Genomic DNA, 13,428 nt, shown 5'->3' with positions numbered 1-13,428 from the left:
CACCAACAAACTGGGGTAGAAACAATTGTTGTTGAAAAGTTGATATAAAAACAATTTAAATGTTTGTGCAACTCAGTTTTAACTATTATTTTATACAGTTATTATTATTTGATACATTATATACAGTTACTAAGTATTATTAGTTATTATTAGTGATGAGTATTAATAAGTTTGATTAAGTAATTGATTATTAATTTGTTATTTATTTTCGGTTTCGGCCCAAATTTTCATTCCGATGCATTCCTAACTAAAAATATCTCAAACTGAAATAAGAATTACGCCTAATATTAAAAAATATCTAGACACATTTATAAAAGTTAGCAAATTTACAAAATCTTTAACTGAAATGAAGATGAAATGAAAAATATAAACATTTAAAATATTAATAAAATTATAATAGGATCTCAATGGTACTAAAATAACACTGCTAGGTTCTAATCCCACGAAATTCAAACTCAAAAAAATAAGCTGTTGAACGAACTTAATTAAATTAAGGAAAACATTTCCACGAAATTGAATAAAATTTTTCCAACAAAATCTAATTTGTTTGAAATGATTTGTTGTAATCTTGTTGAATGAACTTAAATTAATTTAGTCAAGACTACTCAAAAAAATTGTGTCATTCCTACTAGATAAAGTTTTGTCAAGTTAACTAGATTTAATTTTTGTTCTGCCTAAAATCGCCAACATTATAATTTAAGCTAATTTGACTCTACAGTTACTTCCAATGATAAAAGCTACTTGCATTCAATTTAATTGAAACAACTTTTACATAGTATTATGAGATATGACAGGTCTGTGAGTGAGGTTTAATGCATATGTAGTGTACACTGAGCGCCCACAGCCTAAACACAGTCGTCACTCTTCTGTATAATGGTAACGACAAAATTCAAAAACATTACAGAAAGTCCTCTAAGTTTCTAACATAACTGAACATTAAATACTAAAATGAACTAACAACATCTTTCCATTTACTGAAAAACACATAAAATAAAATAAATAAATCCCTAAATTTACCCTCCTAATGCAGTCCCTTGCAAAGCATGCTGGGAACTATACAGATCCACTGCCCAGTTAGTTGTCAACAAAAATGATTCATGTAGTTTTTACACAAATTAAAAACTTCAGTTTTAAATATATTAGGTTGATTGAACACAATTAAATAAAGTTGTGACAAAATATTAAACAATCGTGTTACTTTTGCTTATTTTATTTAATTAAATTTAACGAGAGGCAAAATTTAATTTTTTTGAGGGCACAACTTTAGATCATGTCAGTAGATAACACAAGAGGATTGTAGATCTTGGTTAAACATCGCTTGTGTGAGGGTAAACATAACGTTGTTCTGCTGCAGGTCAGATTTCTCCCGAAGGTTTGATGTTTTATCTGATGGGATCTGAAACATCAGTGGTGAAGCAGGACAAACTGGCCCAGAGTCACGACATGACCCAACCTCTCCCACATTACTTCGTGAAATCCTCCCACAACACCTATCTCACAGGTAACACCGCTCTCCTTTCTTCTTTTCTGACTCGTTCTCGAGTTATTCAACCCTCCTTCAACCCTGTGGGGTCGGGAGAAGCTCCGCCTCCAACACTTGCATTATTTCCCGAAAAGAATTTAAAGGGGTAATTCAGGATTTTGGACATCGGACCTCATTTCCAAGTTAGCCTGGGTGTTATTTATCAGTGGAGACAGTTTTCAAAAATTTTCATCCAGTCCTTCCAGTTGCATAGTTCGCCGGTGCTAGGCTAGCGCGAGTCATCGGTATCTGCTAGCCTGCCATTAAAAACAGTTTTACCCACTCCACAGTACACCGAACGCAAATAAATTATAACGCCATACTATCGATGTAAATGTCTGTTGAGAGAATAATGTTAGAAATCAAACTACTCTTGCATCTCAATGATCACATTACATTTACAGGAACTAGTTTCTCAGCAGCGGCGGAAGTTTACTTTGCTCCGGTTAGTAGTAATGCGCCGAAAAGAAAACACAGAACAGAAGCGCACTACAGTCGAGACGTCTAGCTAGCTAGTAGTAGTCTTGAACAACGATATTGAAACATTCGATTGTAAATGGAGGAATTGGCAACATGGTGATATACTCTGCTTCTGTAGTGATGAGTGTCAGCGGCAGGGAAATACACTTGTGTGATTGTAATGTGGACCGGCTCTCTCGGTTGCCTAGGTAACTTAATATCACTCCGCCGCTGCTGTAGACTGTGCTAATAAATACAGGGAACAAAGTATAACTATTGCAATGCGATGAAAGGGTAATTTGATTTCTAACATTATTCTCTCAACAGACATTTACATCGATAGGCTGGCGTTATAATTTATTTGCGTTCGGTGTACTGTGGAGTGGGTAAAACTGTTTTTAATGGCAGGCTAGCAGATACCGTTGACTCGCGCTAGCCTAGCACCGGCGAACTATGCAACTGGAAGGACTGGATACATTTTTTTTGAAAACTGTCTCCACTGATAAATAACACCCAGGCTAACTTGGAAATGAGGTCCGATGACCAAAATCCTGAACGACCCCTTTAAAATAAAATAAAATAATCATACCGAAATGAGTGTGATACATCATTCGAAACTATAAAGGGTCTATTTTTATTTGTATACACTCACAATATAAACAAAACTGTAAAATAAAGAAAACAAACAGGGTGCGCTTTCTGCCGTCCCAGTCTCTGAGAACTTCTTTCTGAAACGCGTCACAAAAATGAACCGAAACTCAGCGATTACTTGCCACACAGATATAGACATATGTCTTTAGAAAGCTTGAAAGCTCAAAAACAAAGATCCTCTGTCTGAGCTCATTGCCTGTTTTTCCTTCACATGAAAAGACCGACGCGACACTTGTGTGTGTGACTCACATCAGGCTCCTGTACGTTGCTTTGCATAAAATTAAACGATGTACAGCACAATAACGAATTTATAGATAACATTTACTCATTTAGCTGACGCTTTTATCCAAAGCGACTTACAATTGCTCTATTTCAGAGGTCGCACGCCTCTGGAGCAACTAGGGGTTAAGTGTCTTGCTCAGGGACACATTGGTGTCTCACAGTGGATTCGAACCCGGGTCTCTCACACCAAAGGCATGTGTCTTATCCACTGCGCCATCACCACCCCCGATAAAATAAAGTGTGCACAAACATGCATTTTACCGGAGACATACACATTTTTTACAGAGCTGCACTGCTCTCTCCTGAAGAGGTGGCATTAATAACTCAACCCCTGGGTTGTTACTTCTTACCCAGGTGCTGGGTAACACAAAAACTACCCAAACACTGAAAAGAAAATGACCTAAAAGGCTCAGCTCAAGATTTGGGTTGAAAAAATAACCCATGATTTTTTAGTCCATAAGCAGACTATTCATACGATCGTAAACTCCCGTCATAAATAAAGCCTTGAATTTACCACAGAAGATGAAATACACGATTGATCCAGCAGAGGATATAATTTCTGACGAGTAAGTCACTTTTATTCTCACTGGCATTAGCTAAAGTGTTATTGTTACAGAAACTTGTACTCATTTTACTAGTTGAACTATTGCTACACTAAAATGTGTGAAATCAAAGGAAACATGTTGAAATATGAAATAGGCAGGTTGGCGACCTTTCAATGCTAACGGTCTAAATCTGAATGTTTTACGACACAAGGATGTTTTATGCTCTATTATATAAAACACAGTAGGCTACAATTTAAAAGTAACATAGTGAATATCTGCTCAAATGTAGATGTTTATGTGCTAAACAATAATGTTTCATATCGGCCTTATTTCAATAACGCATAAACGTCATTTTTCAGCTCATTCAAAAATACAAACTTTTACATAGGCCTCCATCACAGAAAAAACTATAATTAAATCAAATAAAATGATTTAAACGATAATTGATGATGCTATTATTCATATTTGACTTTATTTAGAATTGCGAAATATAAAGTCAGAATTGTGTAATATAAAGTCGCAATTGCGTGTTATAAAGTCAGAATTGCGTGATATAAACTCACAATTGCGAGAAATAAACTTGCAATTCTGACTTTTTTCTCGCAATTGCGAGTTTATACTGTATCTCGCAGATCTGACTTTATAACACGCAATTCCGACTTTTATCATGCAATTCTGATTTTATGTCTCCCAATTGCATGTTATAAAGTCAGAATTGTGAGATATAAACTCGCAATTGCATGTTATAAAGTCCGAATTGTGAGATATAAACTCGCAATTGCGTGTTATAAAGTCACAATTGCGAGATATAAACATGCAATTCTGAGAAAAAAAGAACATTTTATCGCAATTGGGCCTTTTGCATCATGCAATTCTGACTTTACAACTCACAATTCTGAGTTTTTATCACGCAATTGTGAGAAATGCAATTCTGTAAATTCGCAATTGAGAAAAAAAGTCAGAATTGGAGATAAAAAGAAGCATTTACCTTTTTTATTTTTTATTCTGTGGCGGAAACAAGCTTCCATAGAATACAGTGCAACCAGACTTTATCCATGAAAATGTTATAAGCAACAGAAATAAGCACAAATCTCAGGGCCCAAAAACACCTCAGACCCCAGAGCGTTAAACACTTCTAGAGTTTTTAATGCGAATGTTCCCTCAGCCGGGCAGCTGACGGGCGTCTCGTCCCCGGAGATGTATCGCCAGTGTCTCCTCGCCGGCTGCCGCTGTCTGGAGCTCGACTGCTGGAAGGGCAAACCACCCGATGAAGAGCCAATCATCACACACGGCTTCACCATGACAACCGAGATCCTGTTCAAGGTCCGTTCGTCCAATCAGAGCTCTCGCTGTCATTAAGGGATGCACAGTGGAGGCTCATTATATAATGAGTGTGAAAATCCAAAGCAGGTCTTGCGATAACTTCAACTTTACACCAGATTATTAATCACTTCGATTTACTGAATCAAAACCTAGATGATCTTATGAAAAAGTACACTTTAGCATAATTGTAAAAAGACAATTATTATGTAAAATAATATACTTAAGTTTGAACTGAGTGTAATGTGTTCTGGCCCTTTACTGCATGCTAGTTTTAATTAGCTAAATGAAAATTAATTATAGTTTAAATTTATGTTAAATGCAGTTATTTGAGCGTATGAGTGCTTAATTAAGGCCCATTAGATTGGAATTAATTACATCTTTATGTGTAATTTCATAATTAATTCTATTGTCTTTGAAATATGGTAAAATAAATCATACTTTAATGTCAGTTCTATTACAATGCATGTATTGTATTTAAATTCATTAGTAATGACTTATTTGTTATGATGAAGTTGCAATTTAGTACATTTCAAATATATTAACTGTAAATTTGAATATTGAATTAGCTCTAGTAAATTACAATCAAATACTTTAGTATGTTTAGTAGTAAATGTTTTTTAGTACCCGTAGTTTATGTAGTTTTAGTAGTTTATGTTTTTAGTAGTAACCGTGTACTTTAAAGCATGACAAAAGATTATTAAAACAAACTTTAACAGAAAATGTATTTAAGTGTGTAGTCATGAAAGTGAAATCTCAACTTTTAGGAGTTAACTTTTATTTCATCAAAATATTACTGCAAGTGCAGTTTTTATAAAAAGGTCTCGGTTACGTATGGTAATGGAGACGTAAGTCTAGACTGACGAATGGGGATCGCTTGCGAGAGCTTATCTACTTCGAGTGAAACTAAACGAGCCAATGCACATTGGGTTTCGATAATTGCACCAGCTGATCAGTAATTATCACAATTAATTGTGCATTTATCGCATCCCAATGTGCATTGGCTTGTTTAGTTTCACTCGAAGTAGACAGGCTCTCGCAAGCATTCGTCAGTCCAGACTTACTCGTAGTGACTGACGAAGTGGAAATATACTTTCAAGATGTGAAGTGCACTACAAGTGCACATTCAATATGATTAAGTACACTTCTATTTCACAAAGGTAAAGAAAGAAATTTCTCGAATATGTTCTTTCTTCATGACAGGACGTGATTGAAGCGATCGCTGAGAGTGCCTTCAAAACATCCAAGTATCCTGTTGTGCTTTCCTTTGAGAACCACGTTGATTCGTAAGACACGTCCATGATATTTAATTCATAAACAGATTTTATTTCTCGTTCCGTGGGTTTGATGATGTGATATAAACGGGCTCTTATATTTGTTTCAGAGTGAAGCAGCAGGAGAAGATGGCAAACTACTGCAGAACTATCTTTGGAGACGCTCTGCTCGTTGATTTACTAGACAAATATCCTGTGAGTTCAAATGTGGAAACGGTTTTGTTGGGTTCAAAGACTTCTGACATATTTAGCACATTGCTAGCATGTCTCTTGCATGATTTAACACATTGCTAACATGATTTAGTATGTTGCTGGCATGGATTATGTTGCTAGCATAATTTAATTTTGCTAACATGATTAAACACATTTCTGTTTCTAGCATATTTTATTAACTTTTTGCTAACATGATTTAGTATGTTGCTAGCATGGATTATGTTGCTAGCATAATTTAATTTTGCTAACATGATTAAACACATTTCTGTTTCTAGCATATTTTTATGAGCACAACTTTTATGAGCCTAAATTGATTGAGAGTCTACATTGAATATTTGCAAAAACAAAAATAAATATTTCAAAATGTCATTTGTTACACCACATGACTAGTGATTAGTGAAGAAACTTTGATTAAAACTGATATAAATAGTAATATTAAAGTAAGTAAAATAAAATAAAATAGAAATAAACGGTGACCAGTTAGATGAACTAAAATAAACCAGTAAGACTTTACACTAAGATTTTATTTGCTAGCATTAGTAAATTACATTAGTTAACATGAACTAACAATAAAAAATACTTCTAAAGCGTTTATTATTTTGAGTTAATGTTAATTTACTATATAATTCTATATCTGTTAATTTTTAATGGACCTGAGGTGACATGAACTAATGATGACCAGCTTTAATTTTTATTTACTAACATTAACAACAAAGATGAATAAACATTTTAACAAATGCATTGCATTGTTTTAAATGGATTAAACTAAAGTGGGTTTCACTTAATTTGGTAATCTTTATTTTACAGTGTCCTTGTTACATGTTACATGTACTTACCATAGTAGTAACATTAAATTATGCATAATTACATGCAACTAACCCTCAACCAAATCCTAATCCTACCCTAACCCTATAGTACATGTCGTTGCTTAATATTACTCAGTACTTAAATATATAAATGCACTGCAACAATGACACCTTAAAATAAAGTGTAACCCTTAATTTTAAGGTGTCCGTGTGTCAGGATACACACTCGGAGACTAGGTAAGTTAATCCAAGCACAGTGTTTATTTACAATGGTTAAGTCCAAGATGAGTCATTAGGTGAAACAGTGGTAAAGTTGGTGACGATCACACGATGCATAGAAGGTGAGCAGATGAGTATCCGCGGTACACTAGGTTGTATTGTAGTAGGCAAAGAGTTTAATACTTGGTCTTCTTCCTCGCAGATACAGACGAATCGGATGGGAACAGAGTCTCAGAGAATACACAGGAGCTGGGAGCTTAGATCAGGAATCACTTGGCGGATCTGTAAGAAGATCAACAGAGGCACAGGGTTTAACACTCTTCAGATAAGTATACTTCTCTTCGTGAACTTGGAACGGGTCATAAAGACAAGGTGACAAGCAGGTAAGTGGTCTGTCCTATTCGAGGCTTGATGCTGGAGTGCTGTTGTGAGATGGGTTTTATAGTGCTGGATAATAACTGCTGATTGGGAACAGGTGCTTGTGATCAGTACTCAGGTGAGAGTGAACGCTGAGTGGTGAATGGGATCGAGCTTGATTGGTCCCTGACATGGCCCCAAAGTTTCGGAATACATGTTCAAAGAGTAATTCTGCTGTGTTAAAGGCTTTGGCAAGACCCTTGAAGGGAATAAGTTTGCAGGCTTTAGAGAATCTGTCGATAGCAACGAGGATCATGTATTTCCTTCAGAGGGTGGTAGATCGGTGACGAAGACTACTCCGAGGTGTGACCAGGGGCGCTGTGGAATGGGTAGTGGTAACAGTTTTCCTGAGGGTAAATGTCGAGGAACCTTGGTTATGGCGCAAAGTTGGCAACCTTGGATGAACTCTTTAACCTCTTGGAGCATACCTGGCCACCAATACTTTTGCTGGATCGATGCCCATGTCTTAGTAGTCCCGGGATGGCCAGTCCCTACTGAGGAATGAGCAGAGGAGATTAAAGCCGTGCGGAAGGCTTCAGGAACATAAGTCGTCTCCGGAAGGACATTCAGGAGGGGTAGGTAGACCTTGTGATGCCTCCTGGAGCTGGTTGTTTAGGTCCCATTGAATGGGATTGACAAATATCTTGTCAGGGAGAATGGTTTCAGGTTCGTCAGTAACTTCTTTTGGGGAATGGAGTCGTGACAAGGCATCCGCTCTAGTGTTCCTTGACCAGGGACGATAAGAGATTGTGAAATGGAAGCGGGTAAAAAACAAGCCCCATCTGGCTTGATGAGGATTTAATCTCTTTGCTTCCTTCAGATATTGCAAGTTCTTATGGTCAGTTAACACTATGAACGGGTGTCGGGCCCCCTCTAAACAATGTCTCCATTCCTCAAGTGCAAGTTTGACAGCTAAAAGTTCTCGATTTCCAATGTCATAATTTTTCTCTGCAGAGGACAACTTCTTCGAGAAGAAAGCACAAGGCATGGGTTTGGTTGAGTTTTCTTGATATTGTGAGAGTATGGCTCTGACTCCTGTAGTCGATGCATCGACTTCTAGGATGAATACTCTATCGGGGTTTGGATGACAGAGTAACAGGGCAGTTGTAAAAGCAGTCTTCAGGGTATTGAATGTCTCTTGGGTCTCTGGATTCTAACTGAGGGTTTTGGGTTTTCCTTTCAGGAGAGAGGTCAATGGGGCTGTCATCATACTATACTTGTCAATGAATCGACGATAGAAGTTCGCAAAGCCAAGAAATCTTTGTAACTCCTTCACAGATATAGGAACAGGCCATATGGTGATTGCATTGATCTTCCTATCATCCATATCCACCCCTCTCTTGCTCAGATGATATCCCAGGAAGTCGACAGACTCTTGATAAAATGTGCACTTCTCCGCCTTGAGGAACAGTGAGAATTCCCGAAGTCGTTGGAGCACCTGAGAGACGTTGTGTTGATGATTTGAGGGATTCTTGGAGAAAATGAGTATATCATCGATATAGACTAGTACGAAATGATTCAAGAAGTCTCGAAGCACCTCATCCATGAAACTCTGGAAGACTGAGGGAGCATTTACCAGCCCATAAGGCATAACCAGATACTCGTAGTGCCCAGCTGGTGTTATGAACGCTGTTTTCCACTCATCACCTTCCCGAATTCTGATCAGGTTGTAGGCGCTCCTCAAGTCTAGCTTGGTAAACATGGTAGCCTCTCTGAGCTGTTCTAGAGCGGAAGGCACAAGCGGGAGGGGGTACCTGAACTTAACCGTGATCTTATTGGGGGCTTGATAATCTATACAAGGTCTTAATCCTCCATCCTTACTAGGGACAAAAAAGAAACTGGCAGCTGCAGGCGAAGTAGAAGGTCGAATGCACCCCTGTTGTAGGGCCTCTTGGACATATTTCTGCATGGCTTCTTGTTCTGGAATGGATAAGGAGTATATTCGACCTCTGGGAACAGATTCTCCCGGCATTAACTCAATAGCGCAGTCCCAGGGTCTATGTGGAGGTAGTTTGGAGGCCTCTACAGGGCTAAACACGTCGGCAAAGGACGAATAACAGGGTGGTGTGACCACTTAAAGTTTCTCGTTGGGACTTTCGATGGAGGTAGAATTCACGTGGGCTGATTTAGATAATTCATCTGCGATTTGAGGACGATCATTGAAGAATGTGAAGCAGCACTTGTAACCCCAGCGAATGATTTTACCCGTCTTCCAGTCGATCTCAGGTTGATGTCGAATCAGCCACGGACGACCTAGGATAATGTCAGTCTGACAATTTTCAAGAATAAAAGGATAATTAACACTCCCGATGGTCCCCCTCTACACACAAGGTAACTGGTTCGATTTGGTAGTTGACATACCCCTTATTGATGATCTCTCCAGTTGTGGCGTGGATGGAGTAGGGCTTTGGAGTGTTGATCCTCTTGAGCTTGAGTCTGGAAGGTAATTCTCCTGAGATGAAGTCCCCTGCGGACCCGGAATCAATAATGGCAGAGACTGAAACATTAAAACTGGGAGACCTTAATGTCACTGAGATCGTGAGTGGGGAGGAAACGGAGGGGGTATTTAAAATCGAACTCACCATCAAACGAGGAGGACGAGATAGACACAATCGTAGGAAATGGCCTGGATTTCCACAATATAAACATAGCTTGAGTTCATAGCGACGTTTTCTCTCTGCTTGGGATAATCTGCTAGTTTCCATTTGCACCATTGCTCCATTGGCTCCACCCCATGTGTTACCACTTGACCAGTGAGATTCATATGAGGTGTGGAAACTTGGTTCGGAACATCACGGTAACAACCCCATGTTGTCATCATAAATGACTAGTTGTAGACGGAGCGCAGGATTAAGTCCCCTTCGAAAAACTGTGATGAGTGCTTTCTCGTTCCACCCACTAGCTGAGGCCAGGGTTCTGAATTTTAACGAATACTCGGACACTGAATCTTTACCTTGTCGAAGTTGCAGGAGTTGATCGCTGACGGAGGAATCTCCCACTGGCCGGCCGAACACTTCTTTAAAATGTACTATAAAATTCTGTAAAGATTCCGTAACTGGACTTTCCTGGAACCAGAGGGTTTCTGCCCATCTTAGAGCTGGCCCTGATAATTGTTGAACAATAAAAGATATCTTGGATCTTTCCGTGGAATATTGATGTGCTAGCTGTTCCATGGCCAGCGAACATTGAAGCAGACAACCATTGCAATCTTCCGCCCTACTAGAGAAGGGCACTGGTCTAGAGACTGGGCTAGCAACATACATCAGTGAAGGAGTGGATGTTGCGGAAGCGCTGGAGTGACTCGCTGTGCTCAGTGTTGGAGCGGTTTCCAGTTGTGTTGGATTCATGACGGCACTGGTCAAGCCTTCTGTCAGGATACACACTCGGAGACTAGGTAAATTAATCCAAGCACTGTGTTTATTTACAATGGTTAAGTGCAAGATGAGTCATTAGGTGTAACAGTGGTAAAGTTGGTGACGATCACACGATGCATAGAAGGTGAGCAGATGAGTATCCGCGGTACACTAGGTTGTATTGTAGTAGGCAAAGAGTTTAATACTTGGTCTTCTTCCTCGCTGATACAGACGAATTGGATGGGAACAGAGTCTCAGAGAATACACAGGAGTTGGGAGCTCAGATCAGGAATCACTTGGCGGATCTGTAAGAAGATCAACAGAGACACAGGGGTTAACACTCTTCAGATAAGTATACTTCTCTTCGTGAACTTGGAACGGGTCATGAAGACGAAGTGACAAGCAGGTAGGTAAGGTCTGTCCTATTCGAGGCTTGATGCTGGAGTGCTGTTGAGAGATGGGTTTTATAGTGCTGGATAATGACTGCTGATTGGGAAAAGGTGCTTGTGATCAGTACTCAGGTGAGAGTGAACGCTGAGTGGTGAATGACACCGTGTTACAGTGAAATTATACATTTAATTGAGTAATAATAATTAACTTTTATTACTTACTATAGAGTTTGTTGCATGTAATTATGCACAGTTTGTTTACTATAGTAACTACATGTAACACACTGTAAAATAAAGTGTTAGGTAAATATAGTAAAATGTTACCAATAAACCTATATTACTGATAGTAATATCTCATGTAATGTAATATTCTGCGGTTTTGTTTTTCAGCTCAAGCCGGGTCATCCGATCCCGAGTCCGTCTGAGCTGATGGGTAAAATACTGATCAAGAATAAGAAAAGCAGCGCACCTCCGAGCAAACCAGAGCAGGCAAAGAAACCGCCCGCTCAAGAACAAACTACTGGAGCTGCAGATGCTTCTGAGTCCAACCAACCCACTGATCCAAACAATCCTGCTGATCCAAACAATCCTGCTGATCCAAACCAACCTGCTGATCCAAACAATCCTGCTGATCCAAACCAACCCGCTCCGGCCACCCCAGAAGGCACCGACGCTCATCCCGCAACCGGTGAGTTCATGAACCGGCGAACTGTTTAAGTTGAAGTCCGCATGAAAGGAAAGTTTTCTTCCCTATTTTGCCGTATATCCGAATGAAACATTTCTGGAACAGGATCAAATGTAGGCGGGGCTTCATTTTGTCTGTGGGGAATTGATTGGATGATTGGATAGTTGTGGTTCCCTTTCAGGGAACACGAGCTGCGTGAAACGCTGTGGGAACGCCCCTGCGTGAGTGCGTCATGAAGAACGTATGAAATCAGTCCAATGGCGACGTCATAGGCGGGTGACGTCATCGACCAGGAAACTAAATAAGCACCCCCAAAAGACAAGCACATCAGCTTCAGAGACTTCAGCAAGCGCTCTGTGTATGAAAAAGTCTGTGTCTCAAGTGTTTTTGTCTGTCCTTAGAAATTGCTAGGCAGGAGTTTTTCACACACATATATATATATATATATATATATATATATATATGAAAACACTATAAAAAGAGACTATATATATATCATGGCGAGCGAACAGCAGTTCAGAAAGTGTGTTCATCCCTGCCCAGTTTATATTACGGGTGGGGACACACACAATCTGTGTGTTGTTTGTTTGGGAGTGCTGCATGCCCAGTCAGCTCTTGAGGGAGCTGATTGTGAGCATTGCGAGCGTTTGTCTATAAAAACGCTCCGCTCCCGCCGAGCCCTCTTCGAGGAGAGTGGTTCGGTGCGCGCTCCCCGCGGTTCGGGTCCCGCTGCTGCCGAGGCACAGCGAAGGCTTCAATCGTGGGGATCGCAAATGGATCTATCAGCGGGGATTGGGACGGGCTCTGCCTTATCTCAGCCCTTACCTGGTAGATCCAGTGCCTCAGATCCGGGTTCGGAAGCACGCGCTGCGGTTTCTTCCTTCCGGGCTGAGGCATCATCACTTCAATTATCCAGTTCTGAGGATCTGGATGTTGAAAGTATTGATACAGCAGAGACTGGGGACTCGTCACTTCAGTCTCCTGCTAGTGAGGAGCTTATGGAGGTGCTCACTCGTGCTGTAGAAAAATTAAGCATCGAGTGGCCAGCTGATAGACAGGAATCTCGTTCAAAGAGTAAACTAGATGAAAGATTTCTGCCCTCTCGTGCTGCACCTCCACGCCGGTGTCTTCCTTTCTTTCCTGACCTCCACACCGAGGTGTCGAGGTCATGGAAAAGATCAGTGTCATCCAGAATATTTAGCCAGCAAACATCTGTTTATTCAAATGTTTCTGGGGCTAAGAATTATGGTTACGGGGCAATGCCTAAGGCTGAAGAGACGTTAGCGAGTCATC

At 39.7% G+C, this 13,428-nt stretch overlaps 1 protein-coding gene across 9 annotated transcripts in view; it reads left to right on the top strand.

Moving 5' to 3' along the window:
* The window catches only part of plcb2 (phospholipase C, beta 2), a 60,956-nt gene that overhangs the window by 8,899 nt on the left and 38,629 nt on the right, over positions 1-13,428 (top strand). For 7 of the 9 annotated variants that reach the window (XM_077238275.1, XM_077238277.1, XM_077238274.1 and 4 more), the window contains 5 exons: positions 1,355-1,501; positions 4,625-4,782; positions 5,983-6,065; positions 6,164-6,248; positions 11,841-12,138. In XM_077238275.1, the coding sequence (XP_077094390.1) occupies positions 1,355-1,501; positions 4,625-4,782; positions 5,983-6,065; positions 6,164-6,248; positions 11,841-12,138 (771 nt within the window). The remainder of the gene's footprint in view (positions 1-1,354; positions 1,502-4,624; positions 4,783-5,982; positions 6,066-6,163; positions 6,249-11,840; positions 12,139-13,428) is intronic. The other 2 variants (XM_077238272.1, XM_077238273.1) reach the window with 2 other exon arrangements.

The sequence above is a fragment of the Siphateles boraxobius genome, unplaced genomic scaffold (assembly GCF_051911475.1).
Source record: "Siphateles boraxobius isolate OS27281-9 unplaced genomic scaffold, OSU_SipBor_1 22, whole genome shotgun sequence".
In the NCBI taxonomy this organism is placed as follows: Eukaryota; Metazoa; Chordata; class Actinopteri; order Cypriniformes; family Leuciscidae; genus Siphateles; species Siphateles boraxobius.
Note: the sequence above shows the minus strand (reverse complement) of the source record. Positions and strands in the feature narration are given on the sequence as shown.